The sequence below is a fragment of the Heteronotia binoei genome, chromosome 21 (genome assembly GCF_032191835.1).
Source record: "Heteronotia binoei isolate CCM8104 ecotype False Entrance Well chromosome 21, APGP_CSIRO_Hbin_v1, whole genome shotgun sequence".
Lineage (NCBI taxonomy): Eukaryota > Metazoa > Chordata > Lepidosauria > Squamata > Gekkonidae > Heteronotia > Heteronotia binoei.
In genome coordinates this window covers 50,692,931-50,720,394 of record NC_083243.1, presented here as the reverse complement: position 1 = coordinate 50,720,394, position 27,464 = coordinate 50,692,931, and the positions used below count along the sequence as shown (strand labels likewise).

The 27,464-nt window shown below is 46.2% G+C and overlaps 1 protein-coding gene across 2 annotated transcripts in view; it reads right to left on the bottom strand.

The window, feature by feature from the left end:
- Window positions 1-26,975, bottom strand: part of LOC132589944 (uncharacterized) — a 33,144-nt gene extending 6,169 nt beyond the window's left edge. Inside the window, exons 1-8 of one of the 2 annotated variants that reach the window (XM_060262745.1) lie at window positions 26,586-26,975; window positions 24,884-25,060; window positions 21,281-21,386; window positions 19,910-20,020; window positions 19,068-19,314; window positions 5,728-5,751; window positions 3,040-3,162; window positions 2,439-2,626 (exon numbers count right to left, since the gene is read on the bottom strand). In XM_060262745.1, the coding sequence (XP_060118728.1) occupies window positions 2,439-2,626; window positions 3,040-3,162; window positions 5,728-5,751; window positions 19,068-19,314; window positions 19,910-20,020; window positions 21,281-21,386; window positions 24,884-25,060; window positions 26,586-26,767 (1,158 nt within the window). In that variant the 5' untranslated portion in view covers window positions 26,768-26,975. The remainder of the gene's footprint in view (window positions 1-2,438; window positions 2,627-3,039; window positions 3,163-5,727; window positions 5,752-19,067; window positions 19,315-19,909; window positions 20,021-21,280; window positions 21,387-24,883; window positions 25,061-26,585) is intronic. The other variant, XM_060262746.1, reaches the window with a different exon arrangement.
- Between the last annotated feature and the right edge of the window lie 489 nt (window positions 26,976-27,464).

Below are 27,464 nucleotides of genomic sequence, written 5' to 3'. Positions count from 1 at the left end.
TTTAAAATCCAGAGTAGGATAGGAAAACAGCCAGAGAAGCAGTGAGGCCTTTGGATAGTGAAGGAATAGACTGTTAAAGGGAGATGGGGAGATGGCAGAGAAGCTCAGTGACATTTTTGCTTCTGTGTTCACTGTGGAAAGTGCGGGCATGTACCATGCCACAGCCCCTAGTTTCAGGAAGGGAGTCTGAAAAACTGAGGTGACTGAAAAACTAAGCCAAATTGAGGTGACTAGAGATGAAATTCTAGACCTTCAGAGTTTAGAAAAGACTTACCAAATTCTTCCATCTTTCAGCCTCCCTTACTAGTTGCCCTGGCCAGCATCACTGGCACCACTCATGGCATACCAAGGTAGTGTCTTATGCTGGTCTTATCAATATTGTTTTAACTTCTAATCTTAACTAATGTGATAATTATGATATTCTATTGTTTTATGTCATGGCTTATGTGTCCTGTAACCTGCTGTAAGCCTGCTTGTGGGAAAGGTGCGATGTAAATTGAATATATACGTACATACTGGGGAAATTAAAAACCGGTAAATCTCCAGGTCTTTATGGCAATCTTAAGGAACTCAGTTGTGAGATCGTTGCTCTATGAACCTGTATATGTAACCTATCACTAAATTCAGCTGCAGTACTAGAAGACTGAAGAGTAGCAAATGTGACACCAATTTTGAAAAAGGGATCCAGAAGGGAACCAGGAAATTACAGGGCAGTCAGCCTAATGTCTCTCTCAGGAAAATTAGTAGAAACTGCAATCCAAGATAGAATTCTCAGGCAATTAGAGGGACAAAGCCTGCAGAGGGAAAATCAGCACAGCTTCTGGAAAAGGGAGTCCTGCCTCACCAAACTTTTTGAGTTGTCTGAGAAAGTGAACAAGTGTGTAGACAATAGTGACCTGGTAGACATTATATACCTAGACTTTCAAAAGGCTTTTAACATGATACCTCACCAAAGACACTTGAGTCATGGCATAAGAGGACAGGTTCGCTTATGGGTTAAAAACTGGTTAAATTAACAGGAAGCAAAGAGCAGGAATTAATTGACAGTTCTCACAGTGAAGGGAAGTAAACAGTGGGGTCCCACAAGGATCAGTATTGGGGCCAGTACTGTTTAATTTATTCATCAATGATCTGGCACTAGGGGTGAGTAGTGAAGTGGCCAAGTTTGCAGATGACACAAAATTATTCAGGATGATGAAAACCAAGGCTGACTGTGAAGAGAGCAAGAGGACCTCCACAAACTAGATAAGTGGGTGACAATGTGACAAATGACATTCAGTGCTGGTAAGTAGAACAAAATAAGAGTCGATTGCACCTTTAAGACCAACTTAGTTTTGTTCAGAACGTAAGCTTTCGTGTGCATGCATACTTCAGACAAGGAAAGCTTACGTTTCAGACATGAAAGCTTACATTCTGAATAAAACTAAGTTGGTCTTAAAAGTGCAATTGACTCCTATTTTGTTCTACTACTTCAGACCAACAGGGCTGCCTACTTAGTGCTGGTAAGTGTAAGGTGTTACAAAATGGGACAAAAAAATCCCAACTTCAAGTATAGGCTAATAGGGTCTGAACTTGCTGAGACTAAGAAGGAAAAAAATCTTGAGGTCCTAGTGGATAGCTCAATTAAAGTGTCAACGTAGTGTGCTGCAGCAGTGAAAAAGGCAAACGCTACATTAGCAATTATTAGAAAAGTGATTGAGAATAAAACAGTCAACATTGTAATGCCCCTGTATAGATCTATGCTGTGGCCTAATTTGGAATACTGTGTATAGGTCTGGTCCCTGTATCTCAAAAAGGACACTGCAGAGCTGGGAAAGGTACAAAGGAGGGCAAGCAATATGATTAGGGGGTTGGAGCACCTTCCCTATGAGGAAAAGCTGAAGAGTCTGGGACTTTTCAGTTTATAAAAGAGACATCTAAGGGGGGAAGATGATAGAGGTTTATAAAATTAGGCATGGATTGGAGAGAATTGACAAAGAAATTTTTCTCCTTCTTCCAAAATGCCAGAACTTGAGGATATCCAACGAAGCTGATGGGCAGTATGTTCAGAACAGACAAAAGGAAATACTACTTTACACAGAGGGTGATTAAAATGTGGAATTTTCTGCCAGAGAATATAGTTCTGTTGACAAGAATAAACAGCTTTAGCAGGGGTTTAGATAGACTCGTGGAAGATAAGTCTATCAATGGCTACTAGCCATGGTGACTAAGAGAAACCTCCAAATCCAGAGGCACTAAGCCTCTGAATCCCAGAGACAAGAGGCAACATCAGAGGAAGGCTTCACCCTCTATGCCCTGTTATTGGCCATCCAGAGGAACTGGTTGGCCACTGTGTGAGACAGGATGGTGGACTAGATGCACCATTGGTCTGATCCAGCAGGGCTCTTCATATGTTCAGCCAGTGGAAAGTGGTAACATGTAATTCAACCCTCACTCACAGATATGCAAAGCCACTTCCAAGATGCTGTGTCCAGGACATGGATGTTGCTATAGCGTTTCCCTTCCCTTAGGCCGCCAAAGATGTAGATACGCTTGGTGTCTGGGTCATAGGTGGCAGTGTGACCCCGTGAACATTGTGGCATGAAATTTTGTCCTGGGAAATCCATGGGGAACCAGAAGTCATTTTCTGCAAAGTCAACAGCAAAAGACAAGGAGCAAAATCAGAAGCCCCAGTAGCTATAAACATGTTAACGTCTAAAGCCAGCTTCTTGACCCCCAGGGCTCAAATATCAAGAAACAGTAGCTTATTCTATTTCACTATCCATCATGGATTTTGAGGGATGCATACAGAGGGTTGCCTATCCAGGTCTCCTATCCAGGCACTGATCAGACTTAAGCCTGTACAGCTTTCACAGAGTTATCTGCCTTCAACCATACCCAAGGACCTCTGAATCTTTTTTAGATTTCCTCCAAACAACTTTCATCCAGAATGCCAGGTAACAGCACTGAATGGTCCTTTCTTATCTTAAGTCCCATCAGCTCTCCCCCATTCTCCCACTCTCCCCCCCATTCACTAATACAATCAGAGAAGATGTTCACCAATTTCCAGTTTCCAAAAAGCATCCTTGCAAAACTGCTGATTGGCTCCTTCACCGCCCATCAAAACAGCTGTTTCAGGGTCACTGAGGCACATGGCATGGCACCATCGAGGGCTTGGACATGCTGCAGAGTAGAACTTCATATAGTCAGCAGATCAACATTACAGACCCCACCTCACTTTGAGATGGTAGGACAGGAGACCCCTGTCCTCAAGACATGTATAATTAACAGAGTTCAAGATAGCTCACATCTATAAATGCAAGGGGGTGAAAAAGAAATGAGTTCAGCTCCTCCCCCCCACACAAAATCAGAGCAATAACTGATTGATTTACTCTTCAGGAATTAGTGGCATGGGCAAAATCTTTATTGGACCAGTGGTATTTTAAAACTAGTTTTTAAATGAAACTAGATGCAGAGATCAGAGATCAAGCTATCTAATGAAATAAGATGTTATTTACCAGAGTATGTATGGTTCCTATATTATATATATATATATATATATATATATATATATATATATATATATATATATATATATATATATATATATATATATATATATATATATATATATATATATATATATATTTTAATCACTCAGTTACTTAGTATATCCTGCATTTCTTCTGTCAGAGTTCAGGGTGATGAACACAGATTTCAAAGGCAGTCTCCCATCCAGAAACTGACCAGATCCAAATTTGCTAAGCTTCAGCAAGGTTGCTCTATTAGGTGCCAGTACCCTCAGACTTTGAGGGTCAACATATGAACAGCCTCTGTTGAGACAGACTACATTTAAGTTTATAGGCAGCAATTTCTCAAAACTCACTTTGAGGCTTTTGATCTGCCACAGCTATTTTACACTTATCACCACTTCCTGTTGTGGCTTTTGAACAACTCACCATGAGTGTTTGTATGTCCATGTTTTAGCTGTTAATACCCAAGGTTCAATTAGAAATTGAAAGAGTATTTTCTGCCTGATCCAGCAACGTGGATTCTTTGGGAAAATACAAATCTGAAAATCTGCCAACTCAAATTTATTTAAATTATGTTAGCAAAAAAAGGCAAATACACCATGTATTAGAGTTGCCGATCCCCAGATGAGGGCAGGGGATCCCGGCTTGGAGGTCCTCCCCCCACTTCAGGGTTATCAGAAAGCAGTGGGGAGGGGAGGAAATGCCTGCTGGGCATTCCATTATACTCAATGGAGATCAATTCCCATAGGGTATAATGGAGAAATGATCTGCAGGTATCTGGGGCTGTCTTTTGAGGTAGAGGCAGCAAATTTTCAGCATAGCATCCAGTGCCTCTCCTCAAGGCACCCTCCAAGTTTCAACAAGATTGGACCACAGGGTCCAATTCAATGAGCCCCAAAAGAAGGTGCCCCTATCCTTCATTATTTCCAAATAGAGGGAAGACATTTAAAATGTGTGCAGTTCCTTTAAGTGTGATTGCCAGAACTCCCTTCAGAGTTCAGTTGTGCTTGTCAGTGTCACAACCTCGCTCCTGGATCCACCCCCAAAGTCCCCAGATATTTCTTGAGTGGGAGCAGGCAACCCTATATCCCATTTACCCCATCTAACTTGACATAACAGCCCTGACAACTATTAGATAGTCTAATTTTCATATGCAGGGCAGAAAATTTTCCATGGAAAAATATAGCACCAGGAAACATTCTGTCCCACATCACTGTGGACAGAAATAAACGTATATTTTTGCTCTGCATCACTGTACCCAAGATGACTACCTTCAGCCAGGAACCCTCCAACTCTTTGAAACAATTACGGGCATGATCAAAAACATGGGAAGGAATTCTCTTTCTTTGCTTAGAAAGGTGATATAAATGGGTGCCAATTTATTTTACTTTTTTATGAGGAGTTTCTGCACCTGTCTGAGAAGATTAGGATACTTGCTCTCAAACTGCCCCAGAGATTCATTTATAAAAATGGAGGCAACACGACAACAGGTACCCACAGATTTCTCTTTACAATACTCCCACAAGTCTTTCTGCAGTTGTTTCTCAGCCTCACATTACTGGAAGAAAGGTATACCATATGAGTGTGGGGAATATGCAGTGTTCTCGGAACAGAATATTTCCTTGAGAAAATATTTCATTCCTAGGAAAGAGATTAATTCAATCTCACATTTCCAACAAGTAACCAAGTATCCATATGAAGTATCTAATCTAACTCAATAATGGAATGACTCACTCACAACTGCATGATTGTAGTTGCCTGTATCTATCATCAGTAGAGTGGGAGGAAGAATACAATTTAAAGAGTCAAAAGGGTGAACAGGAAGCTACCAGATCCCATCTTTAACCACAGCTCTTGGCCTTGTACTCCACATACACACCCCACTTTTTCCCAGACAGATCTGGACACAAGTAGAAAGCATGGCAGAAGCTTTGAAAGAAGCTTGGGAGGGGGGATAGTACCCCCCACACATCCCCGCTCCCTTAGCATTACACACAAAAGGAACATATCTGACTTTGAAAATATGGGTTCTGCCATTGATATCTACAGCTTGAGCTTCAAAGGAAGCAGTTATTGGGGGCATTGTTCCTTCTGGGGGTTTAATTTCTGTTCTTTACACTGGAGAATGCTAGGAAAACCAAACCAAATCAAACTTAAAAGAATCTGCTCACAGAATAAGAGACTCAAGAAAAATCTGTAGGATAGAGGTGCTTACCTTGCAACTCTTTCATCTCTAAATCTGCAAAGAGAACACGCATAAATCATTTTGGTGTACAATGGTGTTTTCATACTTCTTTTAAAAAGCTACCCATCTCTACCCAAAAACAGAGTGATCAGCTTATAGGATGACTGATCCTACAACCAATTCCTCTCCTCTTTTTTAGTACACCTATGTCCACTCATAGCAATTAATGCTGGGAGTATGTCCAACTGAAGAAAACAAATCAGAAACCAGAGAAAAGGATCTAAGCCCACAAGTGTTTTACGTAGATACAAGCAGGAACATGAAAGGACTTGCAGGGGGCATCTCATTTTCCCCTCCCCCACTATTTCCTCTTTCCTCCCTTTCCTGAAAGCCCCCATAGCCTCTCTCCTTTTTCTGTTTCCTTCTCCTAGAGTTTCTTCCTTCTCTTTCTCTCCTCCCATGACTTAGCCATGATGATCCATGCAATGGTCACCTCCAAGTTGGACTACTGTGACTCGTTCCATGCAGGACTGCCCTTGACCCTGCTCCAGAAACTTCAGCTGGTTCAAAATGCAGCCACTCACCTGCTGACTGGGTCATCTTTGCAGACACACATGCAGCCAGTGCTTTGCCAACTGCATTGGTTGCCAGCTGAGTACTAGTTCAGGTTCAAGGTTCTGCTACTTACCTTCAAAGCCCTATGCAGTCTGGAACATCATATCTGCAAGACTCTCCCCATATGTTCCCAAGAGAGCCTTGTGCTCTTTTGAACAACTCCTGGTTGTCCCTAGCCCAAAAGACATCTGGTTAGCCTCGACCAAGGCCAGGGCCTTTTTGGCCATGGTTCCAGCCTGGTTAAACTCTCTACCAAGTGAAATCAGGGCTCTGTGGGACTTGCTACAGTTCTGCAGGGCCTGCAAAACAGAGTTGTTCTGCCAGGTCTTTAATTGATGTGGCAGGTGCCTGGGTATGGCCTCCCCCTGCTTCACCCTGTCCTCCATTTCAGAGAGCTCTGAGAGAAAGCAGATAAGAAGTGCTATAAGGGTGAGGTTTGGCTTTCTAAACAGCTGGAGGAGTTGCTGAGAATTTCTGAGTTTGTGTGTCTGTGATTGCTGAAAATTCTGAGTTTGTGGTTGCTGGGGAACTGCTGTTTGTTTGGTTTGAGTGGGCTGAAGGTGATTGTTGCTGATTGATTAGGAGTGGCTGTGTTCCTGGGGTAGACTGAGGCCCCACCCTCTTTGCATTATTAAGCTGCGCCTTCCCAGAGGCGCGAGCCGAAGGGTGAGAGCTAAAGAGCTCTTGGCCTGTGGCTCTTAGCCTGGGGGCTGTGTAAGGACCAGGAACCCAGATCCCTATTTTTCTTGTGTTCCCAATAAGGTAAGTAGACCCTCCAGAAAGAGAGCCACATAAACAGGATTTAAAAGGGGACTGTATATTTTTAAAAAACCTATCATGAAGGTAGAATGCCAGCAGGGGGGTGGGGGGGTTTCCACTGTTTTGCACTGAGTGTCACATGTATGACTATCTGCCCACAGGACAGAAGGCTTGGGTGTGTGCTCAATGCAAGGAGCTCCTGGTACTCAGGGAACGAGTTCGTACCCTTGAGGCCGAGGTGACTGACCTGGAGAAGCAGAGACAGTCAGTTAGGCACTTGAAGAAGACTCTCGGGGACATATTAGATGAGCCCCACTCTGAACGTGGCAGCCCCATTGCTGCCAGGGAGCATGAGGGTCGAGAGGGAACAGGGCACTAGGCTGAAGATAAGGGGAATGCGCCCTCAGAAGGGACCTCTTCTTCAGTTGCTGAGCGGGTATCCTTTTGCGCCAAAGAACCATCCCTGGGCAGGGAGAGAGGGAGGGTCTTAGTAGTTGGTGATTCAATCTTTAGGCAAGTAGACAGCTGGGTGGCAAAACCGCAGACTGACCCCATTGTGAGAAAATGACCCCTCTGTCACACACATGGTTGCCAGGGCGCCTGGAGAAGTGAGCTTGCACCCGCCTGGCCAGTGGGTGCGAGTAGAACTATCCAGGAGTTACATAGGACTCACGTGTACCAACCACCAATTATACAAGTGCTTGAGACAGGCACAGAGTGTCTGCAGACGCACACGGACGTTTCCCCGCTACCGCGTGGAGTCCGCCGTGGCGAGGAGGAGGCTACGCCGCCACGGAGCTGTCCAGGCGAACAGTGTTGAAGCGCTAAGCACGGAAGCCACTGTGTTTCGCTAACACCACATGTAGCCATCTTCCTGCCTGGTTGGGCTTCATTCCTTCTTAGTGGGAACCTCACGTACACATCTTGAGTCATTCCTAGCCCGCAAGCAACCTATCTAGTCTATGAATGGATTAATGGCTCAACTATTGATCCTGATTGCTAAGTAATATCCTGAACAGCAGCCCTCACCCAGGAGATGATGAGAAAGAGGAAGGATCTCTCCTGCTACCTCCAAGCCCTTTTGTCTACACCGGAATACCTAGGTCCATATCTGATTCCCTATTGTCACCTTCCCAGTTAATCCCATCTCATCCCAATCACCCAACCATTTCCATACTGATATCATTGGAGCCGCCCCAGGCCCTGTCGCAACCTGGAAGTTTCCAGGATGCCCAGGATGAAGGCGATGTTCATTGGTTGAAGCATACACCCAATCAGGTGTCGCCATGGACTCACCATTGGTCCAGCCGATGTCCAGCCTTCTTGGTCATCAGCGGAACCTCCCATTACCACTCCCAGTCGCCTCCCATCCCCTCCGGACTGAGGTGACCCTATATAACCTGTGGACTAGCTACCCACAGGTGTGCTCTCTATTCAGCAACCCCCTTATCCCGCTGTATAGATCCATCCCTGATTCCTGATCAGTTTCGGGTCCATTCCCCCATTCCCTCATTCGTCGCCATCGGAGTCTTCCTTGGAGTCTGCGAGAGGTAGTATCACCCTGTATGTCCATCCTTTTATGTTCCCCTATCGATCTCTCTATATTTCTTTAGACCTGTATGAATGTGTGATTGCTTTTGTACCTTGTGTGAAAGAACTATTGTTTCAAATAAATTACAATTGATTTTACTAAATTAGAGTCCAGTTTATTGAGCATTGACTATCTGAATGGTTGAGCCTGGTATACACAGATAACAAAGATTCCTATTGGGCTAGCTGTCTCTCAATCTAATTCCCCAATCTCATTTTGAGAGCAGTTTCCCTAACACCATGGTGACTTGCCTGCCTGGTGCGAAGGTAGCGGACATTATGTGTGTTGTAGATTGGCTAATAGACAGTGCTGGGGAGGAGCCAGTGGTCGTGGTGCATGTTGGAACCAACGATGCGGGGAAATGCAGTCGTGAGGTCCTGGAGGAAAAATTTAGGCTGCTAGGCAGGAGACTTAAGGCCAGGACCTCCAAGGTAGCCTTCTCAGAAGTGCTACCTGTTCCACGTGCAGGGCTGGAGAGACAGGCACAAACTAGAAGTCTCAATGTGTGGATGAGACAATGGTGTAGGAGGAAGGGTTTAAGTTTGTTAGGCACTGGGATGCTTTCTGGAACAAGCGGGAGCTGTACAAAAGAGACTGTCTCCACTTGTCCCTGGATGGAACCAAGCTGCTGGCGCTTAAAATCAAAAAGGTGACAGAACAGTTTTTAAACTAAATCTTGGGGGAAAGCCGACAGGAGATGAAATGTCTCTGGTTTGGGAGGACTCATTTCAAAGAGATGAAGGCTTAGCTGTTACTTTTCTACCGGGTAATGGATTAGAGTTGTCCACTGAGATGGTGACAAACAGTATGGAGTGTCTGCCAAGTCTCGAGGCAGCAGGAGGAAGGTTGTGGGCCAAACTTGCCTGGATGTTTGTATATAAATGCTAGAAGATGTTTGTATATAAATGCTAGAAGTGTTCAAAGTAAAATTGGTGAGTTGGAATGTTTAGTGTTGGGGGAAAACATAGACATTGTGGGAATTTCAGAAACCTGGTGGAATGAGGAGAATCAGTGGGACACAGTGATTCCTGGATATGTTATATCAGAAGGATAGGGAGGGAAGGGTTGGAGGTGGGGTGCCTCTGTATGTCAGAGAGGGTATACAGTCCAGTAAGACTGAGGTCAAAGAATTAGATTCCCTTCTAGAAATGCTCTGCGTTGAAATAGAACGCCTAAAAGGAAATTTAACTATGGGAGTTTGTTATCGCCCACCAAATCAAAAGATAGAGGAAGATTATAATATGATGGAAGGATTAAAGATAGCAGCAAAACGTAAAAACTGTGTCGTAATAGGTGATTTTAACTACCTGCAGTTTGATTGGGTCAATGTGTGTTCAGGTCGAGAGAAAGAGTGAGTTTCTAGATGCTCTCAATGACTGTGCTATGGAGCAGATGGTCACAGAACCTACCAGGGGTGGGGTGATCCTGGATTTGGTCCTAAGTAATGCCCAAGACTTGTTGAGAGATGTAAAAGTGATCGCACCGCTTGGGAGCAGTGACCATAACGTTACTGATTTCGCCATTTGTATAAATAGGAAGTTTCCCCAAAAGACCAGCACAACCACGTTTAACTTTAAAAGGGGTAAATTCTCTGAGATGAGGGGGCATGTGAAGCGGAAACTGAAAGGAAAGGTAAATACAGTCAAAACCCTTGGGGAAGTTTGGAGGCTATTTAAAACTACAATCCTAGAAGCTCAGATAAAATAAATACCACAAGTTAGGAAATGCACAAACAGGTATAAGAGAAGGCCTGCATGGTTAACAAACAAAGTAATGGAAGCTGTAAAAGGTAAGAAGGACTCCTTTAAGCGGTGGAAAGCTAGTCCAAGTGAAATTAATAGAAGGGAACACAGGCTGTAGCAAATCAAATGCAAGACTGTGATCAGGCAGGCAAAAAGGGACTATGAGGAGCATATTGCAAAAAACATAAAGACCAACAATAAAAATTTCTTCAAATATATTAGAAGCAGGAAACCAGCCAGGGAGGCAGTGGGGCCCTTGGATGACCAAGGGGTAAAAGGATTACTGAAGAAGGATAGGGAAATGGCTGAGAAGCTGAATGAATTTTTCGCCTCAGTCTTCACTGTGGAAGATGAGAACTGTTTGCCCGCTCCAGAACAACTAATTTTGAAAGGGGTGTTGAAAGACCTGAGTCAAATTGAGGTGACAAGAGAGGAGGTCCTACAAGTGATTGACGAATTAAAAACTAATAAGTCACCAGGTCCGGATGGCATACATCCGAGAGTTCTGAAAGAACTCAAAGTTGAACTTGTGCATCTCCTGACAAAAATATGTAATCTTTCAGTGAAATCTGCCTCCGTTCCTGAGGACTGAAAGGTAGCAAATCTTTAAAAAAGGTTCCAGAGGAGATCTGGGAAATTACAGGTCAGTCAGTCTGACTTCAATACCGGGAAAGTTGGTAGAAAGCATTATCAAGGACAGAATGAGTAGGCACATTGATGAACACAAGTTATTGAGGAAGACTCAGCATGGGTTCTGTAAGGGAAGATCTTGCCTCACTAACCTGTTACAGTTCTTTGAGGGGGTGAACAAACATGTGGACAAAGGGGACCCAATAGATGTTTACCTTGACTTCCAGAAAGCTTTTGATAAAGTTCCTCATCAAAGGCTCCTTAGTAAGCTCGAGAGTCATGGAGTAAAAGGACAGGTCCTCTTGTGGATGAAAAACTGGCTAATTAATAGGAAGCCAAGAGTGAGTATAAATGGGCAGTCTTCACAGTGGAGGACGGTAAGCAGTGAGGTGCCGCAGGGCTCAGTACTGGATCCCATGCTCTTTAACTTCTTCATTAATGATCTGGAGTTGGGAGTAAGCAGTGAAGTGGCCAAGTTTGCAGATGGCACTAAATTGTTCAGGGTGGTGAGAACCAAAGAGGATTGTGAGGCACTCCAAAGGGATCTGTTAAGGTTGGGTGAGTGGGCGTCAACGTGGCAGATGAGGTTCAATATGGCCAAGTGCAAAGTAATGCACAGTGGGGCCAAGAATCCCAGCTACAAATACAAGTTGATTTGTTGTGAACTGGCAGAGACTGACCAAGAGAGAGATCTTGGGGTCATGGTAGATAACTCACTGAAAATGTCAAGATAGTGTGCGATTGCAATAAAGAAGGCCAACGCCATGCTGGGAATTATTAGGAAGGGAACTGAAAACAAATCAGCCAGTATCATAATGCCCCTGTATAAATCGGTGGTGCGGTCTCATTTGGAATACTTTGTATAATTCTGGTCACTGCACCTCAAAAAGGATATTATACCATTGGAAAAAGTGCAGAAAAGGGCAGCTAGAATGATTACAGGTTTGGAACACTTTCCCTATGAAGAAAGGTTAAAACGCTTGGGGCTCTTTAGCTTGGAGAAACGTCGACTGCGGGGTGACTTGATAGATGTTTACAAGATTATGCATGGGATGGAGAAAGTAGAAAAAGAAGTACTTTTCTCCCTTTCTCACAATACAACAACTCGTGGGCATCCAATGAAATTGCTAAGCACTCAGGTTAAAACAGATAAAAGGAAGTACTTCTTCACCCAAAGGGTGATTAACATGTGGAATTCACTGCCACAGGAGGTGGCGGCGGCTACAAGCATAGCCAGCTTTAAAAGGAGATTGGATAAAAATATGGAGCAGAGGTCCATCAGTGGCTATTAGCCACAGTATATATATGTGTGTGCATATATGTATGTGTGCGTGTGTGTATGTGTGTGTGTGTGCGTATATATATATATATATATATATATATATATATATATATATATATATATATATATATATATATATATATCTGTGTGTGTGTGTGTGTGTGTGTATGTATGTATACACACGGGGGGGAGGGGGGCTCCCTCTTGGGTATCCTGCCCCCCCCCAGGGAAAGTGTATGCGCAAAAAATAGCCTCTCCTTTCCCGGTGTAGTGAATGCCGCGTGGTCACTGTCCGGCTATGCCTGGCAGATGGTCACTGCAATGGCCTCTCCTGCATTACTGCATCCGTGGCAACACCTTCCCGCTGCCCCCCCCCCCCGTTTCTCACAGAGTTTGCCACGTCATGGTGCGACCGAATGTCCAGCGGTATAACCGGATGGGCAGGCTGGGCTCACCAACCTCGCCAGCCAAGAGAAGGAAAACTAACATCAAACCCGGGCAGATAGAGCTCGTTAATGTAACACCTACCACGCTGCCGGCGTCCCAGCTTACTGAGCCATGGCAGATGACCCCAAGGTGAAAGGGTGGAGCCAGTACCACGCACACTGTGCTTCACCTAAAAATTCCTCTGCGCAGGCCTGAAGGGCATATCCACATCCACAACCCACAACACACCAAGTCCTGCAGCGATGGGCAAGGGGCGAAACGGCAGGTGGAAGATGCCACTGGAAGCCGCAGTCCCGATCCTGCATGTAGGCGGTTCAGGGTATTGGTCGCCTGATGTTGACCTGGAGACGAAAGCATTTTTTGGCAGCACCCTGAACGACCAAGCAGCCTTATCTAGGGACAGCACTGCTTGCTCCACACGGAGAGGGGCCTAAAAAAGGTGGCCTAAACAAAGCTCGTCTCCCCCACCCCAGTTGGCTAGCCGTGGTCAACAGGCATCCTTACTTGCGGTCAAAAAATAACAAAGAAAAGGCATGCACCTGCCTCACAAAGTGTGCAAAGACTAAAGCTTGCGTTTTGGAACATCAGAACCATGCTTGACACAGTAGACAGTGGTTGCCCTGAACGACGCTCTGCTCTAGTTGCCCACGAACTTCTCAGGTTGAATATTGACATAGCAGCTCTCAGTGAGGTCCGCTTCCCTGAGGAAGGTAGTCTTCAAGAACATGGTGCTGGCTATACCCTCTACTGGTCGGGTAAGTCAAAGGCTGAGAGCCGCCTTTCTGGCGTTCGCTTCATGGTCAGGAACTCCATTGCCTCCAAACTCGAAAACCTGCCAACAGGTCACTCAGATCGCATCATGTCCATGCGCCTCCCACTTCAAAACAAGCAGCATGCAACACTCTTCAGTGTGTATGCCCCAACCCTTCAAGCAGATCCTGCAGAAAAGAACAAGTTCTATGCTGATCTATGCAACCTCGTACGGAAGACCCCTACAGAGAACAAGGTGATCATCCTTGGTGACTTCAATGCCAGAGTAGGTAAAGACTCAGAAGCCTGGAAAGGAGTACTTGGCAAACACGGCATTGGCAACTGCAATGATAACGGGCGCCTCCTGCTAGAATTCTGCATGGAGCACCAGCTCACCATCACCAACACTATATTTCAGCAGAAGAACAGCCTGAAGACAACCTGGATGCACCCACGGTCCAAGCACTGGCACCTTATCGACTACATTCTGGTGCGCCAGAGAGACCTTCGAGATGTCTTACACACCCGAGTAATGCCCAGTGCGGAATGTCATACGGATCATCGTCTTGTATGCTGCAATCTCCGTCTTCACTTTAAACCCACACCCAGGAGAGGAGGTATCCCTCAGAGGAAGCTTCAAGTTGGCAGCCTTCAGTCAGCCGAAGTTAAAGCTGCCTTCCAGGCAAAACTCCAGTCAAGAATTGATGACCCCAGTTGCCCCACAGACGCTTCTCCAGAAGCACTCTGGGAACACCTAAAAACTACCATCCTGTTGATCTCTGAAGAAGTCCTCGGGTTCTCCACAAGGAAGAACAAGGACTGGTTTGACGAGAACAATCAAGAGATCCAAGAATTACTAGCGAAAAAGAGATCTGCCTACCAAGCACATCTTGCTCAGCCCTCCTGTCCCAGGAAAAAAGCAATCTTTTGCGCTCCATGTAGCAACCTCCAGCGCAAGCTTCGAGACATTCAGAACGAGTGGTCGACCAAGCTTGCAGAGAGAACCCAGCTGTGTGCAGACACTGGTGATTTAAGAGGGTTCTACGAAGCCCTGAAGGCAGTATATGGTCCATCATATCAGGCTCAGAGTCCCTTGCGTAGTGCAGACGGCCAAGTGCTCCTCACAGACAAGGCATCCATACTGAACCGGTGGTCGGAGTATTTTCAGGTTCTCTTCAGTGCCAACCGCGTAGTTCAAGATTCAGCAATCCACCTCACCCCACTTCAACCAGTGGAAACAGAGTTGGATGAGATCCCCACCCTAGAAGAGACTGTTAAAGCCATCAAGCAACTGAAAAGTGGCAAGGCAGCGGGAGTTGATGGAATCCCACCAGAGATCTGGAAGCATGGGGGCACAGTACTACATAGCACACTTCACAAAGTACTTGTCACCTGCTGGGAACAAGGCAAACTACCACAGGACTTTCGCGATGCAATCATCATCACTCTACACAAGAACAAAGGGGAAAAGTCAGACTGCTCCAACTACCGGGGGATAACCCTGCTCTCCATCACAGGCAAAATCCTTGCCAGAATACTCCTGAACAGACTGGTGCCCACCATTGCAGAAGAACTCCTCCCAGAGAGCCAGTGCGGCTTCAGAGCTAACAGGAGCACCACCGACATTGTATTTGTTCTCAGGCAGCTCCAAGAGAAATGCAGGGAACAGAACAAGGGTCTATATGTGACTTTTGTCGACCTTACCAAAGCTTTTGATACCGTTAGCAGGAAAGGCCTGTGGCAAATCTTGGAACATTAGGATGTCCCAAGGTTCCTCAGCATGATCATCCAGCTACATGAAGACCAGCGAGGCCAAGTCAGACACTGCAACAACCTCTCAGAGCCCTTCCCAATAGGCACAGGTGTAAAGCAAGGCTGCGTTCTCACGCCAACTCTCTTTACGATCTTCTTTAGCATGATGCTTCAAAGAGCCGCAGTAGATCTAGATGACGACGATGGTGTCTACATCCGCTATTGCACTGATGGCAGCCTGTTCAACCTGAGGCGACTAAAGGCTCACTCCAAAACAATGGAAAAACTTGTCTGAGAGCTACTGTTTGCTGATGATGCTGCACTTGTCTCCCACTCGGTATCAGCTCTGCAGCATATGACGTCCTGCTTTGCAGAGGCTGCCAAGCTATTCGGCCTAGAAGTTAGTCTGAAGAAGACAGAAGTTCTCCACCAGCCTGCACCCCAGGAAGATTATCACCCTCCCTGCATCACTGTGGGTGAATCAGTTCTGGGTGAATCACTTTGCATCTACTACTCCGTATTCTATATACAGCAGCACTCTACTTCCCGAGCTACTGTTACCATCAGTCGACGAACTGGTGCCCACCACAGAGGATGACTGGTCTGGGGATTCCGGTACTCCTGGGGAGGGGAAGGTATGACGGTGGGAGCAGGCAGACTTATAAGTGAAGGAGGCTGAGACATGAGAGTGCTTGACCATCTTCCAGCCTGCGTCCCATCCCGATGGTGACAGGTAGTGGGACCAGACGAATTTACCCGCCTCCGACACTGGTGTTATGCAACGCCAGGTCCATCAACAATAAGACCGTTGTCCTTCGGGATTTCCTGCGGGAGCAGGATGCGGACCTGGCTTGCGTGACCGAGACCTGGGTGCGAGATGGAGAGACCGTGGCTCTCTCCCAGATGACCCCCCCAGGTTACTTGGTCTTCCACCAGTCCCAGACTAGCGGGCGGAGGGGAGGAGTGGCACTACTCATACGAGAGGCTTACTCCTTTAGGGCTCTCCCGGCCCCGGAGATCCCGGGCATTGAATGTGCCGGCCTGATGTGGGACGTTGGGGAGGGGTTGGCGATTTGGCTGGTGTACCGACCGCCTAACGCACCAGCCGCCGCCTTACCATCCCCGATGGAGGCCGTGGCGGGCTGGGCGTTGGAGTGCCCAAGGCTATTGGTCTTGGGTGACTTCAATGTTCATGCCGACGACGCGGCCTCCAGCCAGGCGATGGATCCTGTGTCATCCATGGCAACACTAGGACTCTCCCAGGTTGTTACAACGCCCACTCATCAGGCGGGACACATGTTAGACCTGGTCTTCGCGGCGGGAGTACAAGTGAACGATATTGCAATGGAAGCAGTGCCATGGTCGGATTACTTTGCCCTCAAGTCTCGTATGGATATGTCACCCCAAACCTGTTTAGGCGGAGAGCGTATTTTAGCTCGCCCGCGGAGCTTGATGGACCCGGAACGGTTCCTGACGGCCCTGTGGGATACCTGGCCCACTGGCGACTCCCTGGATGATCTGGTAGAGTCCTGGAATGATGGACTCTCCAGGGCCATCGAGGAGATCGCACCTAGGCGTCCTCTGCGCCCCCGCCTTAAGCCGTCTCCCTGGTTTAACCAGGAATTGCGGCATTTGAAGCGGGACCTCAGATGACTAGAGAGGCAATGGCGGCGTACTCGAGACGAAGCGACCTGAACATCTTATAGAGAGAGTTTGAAGACCTATGAGATGGCAATCAAATCCGCAAAGAAGACATACTTTGCGGCTAAGATTGCGTCCGCAACTTCGCGCCTGGCACAATTGTTTGATATAATTCGAGATCTTACTACGCCGCCCCAGGGCAGACCAAATTCTGTTGAATTGGAGATGGGCTGTGAGGCTTTTGTGAACTATTTTGCGGATAAAATCGCATCACTCCGCCTCGACCTCCCCATCAATTTTGAGACAGTTAATGCAACCGAGGCCCCGAGCATGTCTTCGGACCATATTCTGGACGGTTTCAGCCCCCTCATCCTGGATGAAGTCGACAGGATTCTCTTATCTGCCCGCCCAACAACTCGTAAATTGGACCCATGCCCTTCCTGGCTTATTAAATCTTGCCAGAGGGATCTCAGATATCCTGTACGGGATATCATAAACAGATCCCTGTCGGAAGGGCTTTTTCCAGCGCCGCTTAAAGAGGCTGTGGTCCGTCCCCCCCTAAAAAAACCATCTTTAGACCCGGCCCAATTGGCACACTATAGGCCGGTCTCAAATTTGCCCTTTCTGGGCAAACTTATTGAGAGGGCAGTGGCGAGGCAGCTACAGACTTTCCTGGAGGACGCTTCCATCCTTGACCCACTTCAGTCCGGCTTTCGCCCGGGCCATGGGACGGAGACGGTGTTGGTTGCCCTGGTAGATGACCTTCAACGGCATCTGGATCGGGGTGGCTCGGCAGTGCTGATGTTGTTGGACCTATCGGCGGCGTTCAATACGGTCGACCATCGGCTACTGACTCGCCGCCTCACCGACGCGGGGATTCAGGGGCTGGCCTTGCAGTGGCTTTCCTCTTTCCTTGAAGGTCGGGGACAAAGGGTCGCGATTGGGGGGGAGGCGCACACTTAATTGTGGAGTGCCCCAGGGAGCGGTTCTCTCCCCGATGTTATTTAACATCTATATGCGACCTCTTGCCCAGATTGCCCGAAGGTATGGGCTGGGGTGTCACCAGTATGCTGATGACACCCAGCTCTATCTACTTATGGATGGCCGACCGGTCTGCGCCCCAGAAAATCTGGATCGGGCACTACAGGCCGTGGCTGAGTGGCTCAGACTGAGTGGACTGAGACTGAATCCTGCGAAGACAGGGGTCCTTTGTTTGGGTTGTCAAGGACCGGGGGGGAAATCCCCCTGCCAGCTTTTGACGGTGCGCCGCTGACGGCGGCGGACAGGGTCAAGAGCCTGGGGGTGCTACTGGAGCCGTCCCTAAAGATGGAGGCTCAAATAGCAACCACTGCCAAGTCCACGTTTTTTCATCTTAGACGGGCAAGGCAGTTGGCACCCTTCCTGGACCGCGACGACCTAGCAACAGTGATCCATGCTACGGTCACCTCGAGGTTGGATTAATGCAATGCCCTCTACATGGGGCTGCCCCTGTGCCGGACCCGGAAATTGCAGCTGGTGCAGAATGCCGCGGCCCGGCTGTTATTGGGCCTCCCAAGGTGGGGGCACATTCGGCCGGGTCTCCGGGCTCTGCACTGGCTTCCAATAACATACCGGGTCCGGTACAAGGTGCTGGTCATTACCTTTAAAGCCCTATATGGCCTGGGACCTGCCTACCTGAAGGACCGTCTCTCCCCACACGTTCCCCAGAGAGTACTGAGGTCTGGGACTCAAAACCTTCTCACCATCCCCGGGCCTAAGGAAGTCCGTCTCAAGACAACCAGAGACAGGGCCTTTTCCACAATGGCCCCTACATGGTGGAACCAGCTGCCGGAAGAGGTGAGGGCCCTGCGGGACCTTGCTCAGTTCCGCAGGGCCTGTAAGACAGCCCTCTTCCGGTTAGCCTACACCTGACTGGGAAATAAATGTAGCTTATTAGACTTCTGTGACTCATACGGTATAGATTTAATGTTAAAATTTTAAGGTTTTTAGGTTTTTAAATGTTTTAACTTTTAAATGTAATAATTCTGAACTCTGTTTTATTGTTTGCTGTGAGCCGCCCTGAGCCATTTTGTGGGAAGGGCGGGATATAAGTTATAGAATAAATAAATAAATAAACAAACAAACAATTGGCCCTCACTCTTTTATTAAGAACCTATTTTACCTTCCACTTCCTCCTGCCCTTTGATTGCTGAAGACTCAAAGAGAACCCTTCTGGTCTTTCGTAGAGGAACTGGGCTAGGCTGGCATGTTATCTGTTTGGCCTCCTCACATTCTTTGTCCTCCTCACATTTCTGTTGTATAGCGGTTATTTCTGAAGCTGGAAGCATCAGTGTCTCCAATGATGAAGAAAATTCCTTCTTCTTGGGCACAATTTCCTTAACAGGCACTGCTGATCTCTGATCTTCAGCCTGTGCGACACAGTAGAATTAGATCAAAAGCAGGAGATTAGTTGTGAAGAGTGAAAGGGGTAGTCATGGAGGGTGCAACCCTTGGCTGCAAAGAATCCTGCAACTTTCAAAGAGAACTGCAACATCTGGGCAACTGTTCTGCAGCTGGCACACAGTGTCTGAGCTGGAGCCATCCTACATATTACAAAGGAAGAGACCTGGACTGTACTCATTACTTATGGAGAATCCAAAGGCCATTGCTGTCAACCCATTTGTTCAGACAGCCAATGTGAAGTTATACTTCACAATATTCTTCCATTCAAAAAATCCAAAAACCGAAAATAAGCCTGTCAAGAAGAAAGACTTAGTGTAGCACATATTATATACAGGGAATTTTAACTTGGGGGGGGGGGGGAGCAAAATCAGTACAGTCCCTCAACACACACACAATCTAAAAAAGCCCAATTCAGGATTCTGCCATTTCAGTATGCTTTGAATTACTGCTGCTCTGGCCACATTCTTGAGCTTCACAACTATTCATGCACACTATACAAAGAAATAACACAGATGAACAAACAAGGTTGCTAACAGGAGAAAGCTCAACAGCTAAACATACCTCAGGAGGCTCATCTGGTCCCTTGACGTCAGAAACAATCTCTTCAGGAAGAACAGGTGACTGACCCAGTTCTGGGGCCTGAAATGGGCGAGTGGGGGTGCTGTTGAGCAGCTAAGAAGATAACAGATATGAGTACAGCTGAATTCACTTGACCCAAGTTCAATACAAACAGTCAGCAGCTGCCTTTGGCTCTTTCAAACAGCCAGTCAAGGTTTAGGATATGGTTGCTTACATGCTAGGTACTTAGTCTGAAGTAGGCATCTTTCTTTTACACCCTGTTTATAGAGAATCCAAGCTGTGCTGTCATGGGCTTTTTGAATCTCAGTGTTATCTGTGCTGTTTCCTCTTTAAAAGACCTTATTTGTGGAGATTTTTCCTCACATAAAATGCATCTGCACCACTGGCTGCCAATGTCCACACTAATAAAGCACCATTAAGGCTTTCCACTAAGGCTACTTTTTAAAATACCTCCTTTTTTCTCAGCTTATTTAATTACGCCCTGTTCATTCCTGCAGCATTCCTGAATGGGTCCACAATCAATTCTTAGTCCAGGCAATGGGGGGGGTAGGGGTGGGGAGACAGGGGAAGTGTCAGTTGCTGCCGTTCTTGTCTTTGCAGCAAAATAATTACATCCATTAGTTTTATTTCTGCAATCATATCATTATGAAATTGTGTCCATGAAAAATAATGTTTTTAAAAATTCAGTTTCAAAGGGAAAAGCAATAATTAAAGCCTTCTGTTGTGTGGGGGACTCATTAGAGATCTAGTCAGGAATTCTACAGCCACTCTGAGTTTGCAAGCATTAATTAATCAAGGAGAAGCAGAAGCACTCTCAGCCATGTTGTGAAACAAGAAGGAAATAACAGAATTTAAAAGAACTTTTCTTGAATGGGCACTGCGGGATTTTTGTAATGCTGTTTGGAATCAGAATTTCAGATGCACATTAAACCAGCTGAGGAAAAGGGACTCTCCATCAGTGAAAAAGGGATTACAATGTGGAAGCAACTAGTGGGGTTGTTGTACCTAAATCCTACTTCGCATTACAGAAAGATGGTCAAATCAAGACTCAAGCCATGAGAATGATTTGAATAGTTTATAGCATAACTGATGGGAATTAGGAGAACTAACCCAGTAATCAGTAAAACTTACTTGTACTCAAGACAAGAGCCATCAAACATGGTCTAGAAATTATGCAGGCAAACACTTTTTAAAGTTATTAGATAACACTCAACAGCAAAATGTTCCCATCCCCAAAGAGATATTACAGAGACGGATACTGTTTTCAAAACGTCCACTTTGTAGCTTGGGTCTAAGTTAAATGAATCCAGATGGCTCAAGTCCTGGGCTCAGAAATGATATCTGTTCTCTTACCTTTTCCTTGACAGTCAAGAGCAACTTAATAGGGTTACCACTCTCTGCCTGCTTCAACGAAGCCATCAGAATGTCCACCCTCCATTCACCATCCCACACAAAGCACCTGCCCAAGCAAAAACACAGGTCACTGTTGACATTCCTCTGGGATAATTTCATTTTTACTTTGATAGCTGTTTATGGAGCATCTCAAAGACTACCCCAACAGGTCTTGATGGGTAACAAGCGCAGAACATTCAGGGTGCGCCTCATAACAAATAGTGCAAAGTATCCTTCAAGCCTGAATTTAAATACAGACTGCAATGATATCTACCTGGGGGTAGGCTTGTGTGGTTTCCCCATTGCTAGCATGGTGACTGATACAGAGCAGCAACAACAACACTTTTACATGGCAGGTTTCTTGCAGTTAACGTGGCCCAGTCTCCCAACAGTAGCCATCCCTCTCCCCAGGGCCACTGTTGTTTTGAAATTTTAAAAAATGATAATTGAATTATTGTTAAGCTACCGCTATGATATTATACCAATATATGTAACTAGTTCTCTGACTCCTCAAGCTTTCATTTTTAAAAGGAAATCTCTAGCATCTTCCACTGTGGAGATATGCCTTTGCCCTTATATGCAACAGAAAAGGCTGAAGACTTAACAAAAGAGAAAGATGAGAAATTAAGAGAGCCTGTTACACATATTGTTATAATATTATATAGACACTGGGAATAAGGCCCATTGTGAGAATAAATACAACGGACTCTAAAAAGAGGCTCTGGGCAAGTACCCCAGCCTTGGGCACTCAGCATCAATTTGCTGTGGCATCATAGCATGATGATGATCACGTAGATGCTGAAGCTCAGTATTCCTTTCATCTGCAGTGTGTTGTTGTTGCGTTTTCCTGTCATATTCAGCCTTGCAGCATTTAGTATCAGCATGTGCTTGTGGCATGATCTGGGGGGTTTTTTTGGCCTGGTATGGTTGTGTTATGGTATAGAGTATGCACCTTAAGGCAGCCAATTTCTGTCGGGGAATTGATCTGGCTTCAGTTTTCCATTTCCTCCCTCCTTCCCTGCAGCCTCTACCTAGGAAAAGGACAGTCTTTCTCCATATTGTGGACCAAAGCAGGAGGGAAGCAACCTCAGCAGGGTATAATGACACAGAGTCCACCCTGCAAAGCAGCCATTTTCTCCAGTGGAAGTGATCTCTGCCATCTGGAAAGCAGTTGTAATTCTGAGTGATCTCTAGCCCTCACCTGGAGATTAGCAAAACAAATGAGACACACGGACAAAAGTAACTGATGTAGAGCTCAAGCCTCTGTTGAACCAGCCTCTACAACAGGGGTGGCCAACGGTAGCTTTTCAGATTTTTTTTTGCCTACAACTCCCATCAGCCCCAGCCAGCATGGCCAATGGCTGGGGCTGATGGGAGTTGTAGGAAAAAAACATCTGGAGAGCTACCGTTGGTCACCCCCGCTCTACAATAAAAACTCATACACCTTTAAATGCATATGTGACAAATTTAACAATAAAATTTTGTCAGACCAACAATGTGACTCATCTTATTGTAAGTACTCCAGAATAGAACATGTAACAAAAGCCTATGGCCAGAGACTCCAATTTTGTAAAATTCAAAAAAAAGTATTTAGTCCTTTAGAAGGGAAACCCCAGCCCACACGTCAGAAGGCAATATATCCACATCTTTCATTAATCCAGCCTTCATAGCAGCAACAAGTTGGTAGTTCTTTTCCTCATTTCACAAAATTGCTTTTTTCCAAGCTTTTCACTTCAAGGCAGAATCTTTTGGCAAGAATGCTTACTCACACACTATTGTCATGTGCTCTGTTCTGGAATACTTACAATAAGATGAGTCACGTTGTTGACTTGATAAAATGTTATTGTTAAATTTGTCATGTAAGTATTTAAAGGTGTATGAGTTTTTTTTTTGTAGAGGCTGGCTCCACTGAGGTTTGAGCTCCACTTCTCTCAACTGGAGACTGGCAACAATGGTTCTCCAGGAGGACGGGGCTGACCCTGCTACTAGGTGAACCAGGTGATTGCCTAGGGGGCACTGAATTGGGTGCTCCCATGTGACTCCGTGATGTTATCAGTGCAGGGGAGGGGTACCAGAAGTTAGCCTTGCCTAGGGTGTCAAACAGTCTAGGGGCAGCCCTGAGAAGGAAATGGCTGGTTTGAAGGGTGGAATCTATGGCATTGTCCCAGTCTGAGGTCCCACCCTCCTCATACACCACCCTTTCCAGGCTCCACCCCTTAAATCTCCAGGAATTTCTCAACCTGAAGTTGGCAACCCGATTTCTTTCCCCGCCAACCATCAACCCACCTTTATCTGCACCTCTGATTTCAGCTTTCCATCTCCTCCTCCCTCCCTGCAGCCTCTACTGAGGGAAAGGATAGTCCTTCTTCACAGTGGGGACTAAAGCAGCTGACATCATGCTCCTCTCCCCCTTTTGATCTGCACAACAACCCTGTGAGGTAGGTTAGGCTGAAAGTCTGTGACTGGTCTAAAATCACCCAGTCAGCTTCCACAGCAAGAACCTGGGTCTGGCAGATCCTGCTCTGAAATGCTAACTGCTATGCCACTGGGGTGGGGGTGGGGGGGCTGCTGCTGAACAGGAGGAAGCAGCCAGGCCTAGTTAAGTCATGCCAGTCAGGTGGCATCTAGTCACCCAGAGGGTGTAGCCAAGCCTAGGGTAGCCAACCTCCAGAGCCCGAAGATCTCCTGGTATCACAACTGAACTCCCAACAAAAGACATCTCTTCCCCTGGAGAAAATAACTTATTTGGAAGGTGGACTCTATGGCATTATATTCAGCTGAGGCCTTTCTCCTCCCTAAACTCTGACTGCATTAGACTCCACAAAATCTCCAGAAATTTCCCACCAACCTGGAGCTGGCAGCCCTAGTCTCCCTCAGGGCCAAAATAGGCCTGGAAAAAGCCTCCTTTCACCCATCTTGTACTGACAGAACCAAGGCTGGAATACTATAGTTGTCTAGCAACAGCCACTGGAGGACCCTGTGGGCTGGGCCAATAGGACATGAAGGCAGCTTCCCCAGTGGCACAATCCTTGTCTGTCCTGAGGCTGGAGGGTGGGGTTGCTCTCCGTTGAGATTGAGCAACATGTGGTTCTGCCAATGGAAGGTGAGGTGAGTCATCGGGAACACAGCTTGCCTTTTATAGAGAAAGAGATAATGATGTTAAATTGACAATTTTTCAAAAATAAAAACTGTCCCCTTGGGTGGAAGAAGTAGCTGCCACAAGGACAATGCCAGTGAAAATAGCATACAGGTGGGAAAATCCAAACTTTCACACCCATGTGGCAGCCATCCAAGCTGATCTTTCCCAACTCTTCATAGCAAAACAGGTTTGAGTAAGACTGGCAAAAAGCTGAGGACACCCTAGGTGTACAGTGCACCAGAATGCTGTAAGGAAGCAGAGGAAAAAACCACTTGACTGTGAGGCAGATAACTCATGTGGAAATGGCCTGGGTTAACATACTGGAAGGTCTTCTTTTAATTCCTTGCCTTTATAATGATCATTTTAAAAAACTATCCTATAGCCACAACATAGGCAGCATGTTCCATTTGGCATCAAGAATTTACCTGGTTTCAGGTCCCAGTTTTCCAATCCTTTGTGGCTTAACATCTGGATTCACTAGTATCTCCACAGTGATGCTCATCTTCTGAGAACAGCAGCTCCAGTCACCCAAACCAAAAATCACTAACTGTTTTGGCAGCGGAAGTGGTAAGAGAGTCTGGTAACACTTCCGACCGCATTTGCTTGGGCAAAAAAATGGAAAGAAATCAGGGTCATTATATATCAAAAAGGGTGGGGCAGGGCAGAATTCCAGTTTTTTCTTTTTTAAAAATGCCCCTTTTGCTGGGTAAACATGGTGTGTTCCAACAGGAGAAAGCAGACAAAAAATGTATACAGGAAATTAGAACTAAGACAGAATAGGCAATGTTTCTTTAGGTCTACCACTTGTTACAGGGACCAGATGAACTTGTGAAGAGTTGAAGCAGCATAGGTTTTTATATGCCCTGTTTTTCTCTACCTTAAGGAGTCTCAAAGCAGCCTACAATCACGTTCCTTTCCCCTCCCCACAGCAGGCAATGCTCACTCTAAGCTGTGGAGTCTTGTGAGCAAAAAATTCTATTTTGTGAGTTTCTGGCATTAAAGTTGTAAGCTACTGCATAAATTAATTTGATCTGCGGCCATTTTTTCTGAGCTAAGACAAAAATGTTTGAGCCAGAGACTAAAAAACTGTGAGCTAGCTCACACTAACTCAGCATAGAGGGAACACTGCTTGTGAAGTACGTGGGGCTGAGAGTTGAGAGAACTGAGACTGGACCAAGGTCACCCAGGCTTCAAGAAGATAAGTAGGGAATCAAACCTGCTTGTCCAGAGTAGAGCCCTTCACTCTCATGGAGAATTCTATGCAAGCCTACAGTTCATTACCACTGTCCTTGAGCTACTGTTTACACCATGATCCACACTGCAGGATCTGGACTTTTTAGCATGAGACTTCTGTCCACTCCTTCACTTGTTTGCTTTGAAAATATGGCACCAGCAGGAAACCAACCAATCCATTAGAAAGATACACCCCTCTGTGAGCCAGAGCAGAATGTATCCGTCTTCACATTTGATTTTAAAATCTAATGTCTTCTCTTTTGCTCAGTGTGTATATGTGTAGAGATAGGTATATATTATACACACACAGGACAGTAGGAGAATGCAGCAAGAATGAGGTGCAGAATTATATCAGCCTGAACATCATATGCTCACCTAGGCTAAAAACTCTACAGAGAGAAGGTCCGCCCAAGCAAAGAGAATATCCTTGCGATGCTACTGTCAGTTCACATAGAGAGTTTTCTTTTTAATGTAAACATTCAAAGGTAGAACCTACGACGTGCCATCCGAAGTCGCACAACGCAAGCCATTTTATCGCCTAAGAGCTCTTATTTATTTTTTATTTTTATTTATTTATGATTTATATCCCACCCTTCCCACCAAGGTGGCTCAGGGCTCTGCCACCTCATTCTTCTCCGCGTGTGAACCAGGCTTGCTTACACTTGCATAATGGCCAAGGATCGCAAATTTTGCTTTTAGCCACATTCGACAAGCCAAGATAGAGGAGACAGAAAGCAACTACAAGGAGGGAACAAACAGGCGACGCCTTAGGAATCGGATAGCATTTACAGTAAGGTCGCTCCGCTTAGTAGCAACTTTTGACGGCTTCTTTCTTAGTCATTGCGGCCACAGAAATGGACCTGGCTATGTGAAACCAACTCCGGGACGTCTCACCTGCTGAACTGGCGGGGCGGCTCCTGCAGAGACCAAAGAACGTAGAATTCTAGCTTAGCTCCCCCCTGGGCAAAGGCAGCAACTCGGGCCTTCCGGGAGGCTACTGCAGCACCCTCTCGCCGCCAGAGGCCTCCGGGCAGAGGCCGCGCACCGTCTATAGTTAGGACGCTTGCCGAGAGCATGGCTGGCAAAACAGCCCTCCTGGGAACCTGGATTTAACTGACGCAGGCCCCTGCAATTGGGGATGCGCCGGCCAATTAACTCAAGGCAATGCGAACGCGGAAACCTCTTCGGCAGGAGAAAAAAAGATCTTCTGGACCGGCTGGGTGCTTTCTCCAAAAAAAGAAGCTCTGCTCTCTATACTCAGATGACTGCTCTGGGGACAAAGTTAGGCGCTTTTGCTTTTGGTACTAATAAAATAGGCTTCTAAAGCTTGCGCGCGCGCACGCGCACCCCCGGAATCATTTTTTTTTTAAGCGCAAGTTCCACAGGGAGAGGAGAGAGGAAAGCTTTCACCTCCTTACTTGGACCAATTTTGTAATCCTGGTCTAGCCCTGTTCCCAAGGTGACATTCTACACTAAAATAGAATCATAGAGTTGGTTTCTGATTCTAATACAGAATGGTAGTTTGGGGACAGAGTTGAACCAGGATTAAAGGTCTAGTGCGAAATTAGTCTCGGAGTTTTAACGACAACTCCGTCGTAGATGCGCGCCTCTTCCAGGGGTCTGATACTCCAGCTGTTAACTAGAAAACTGAGTTGCCACAGCGGTCAAAGCCAGGCTGCTTCTAAGTAGAAATATTTGCTGGACTGTCAATGCTATCCTGTACATTTTTATTCAGAAGCTTGTTTGTTTTATAATTCTCACTTTGTTCAGTGA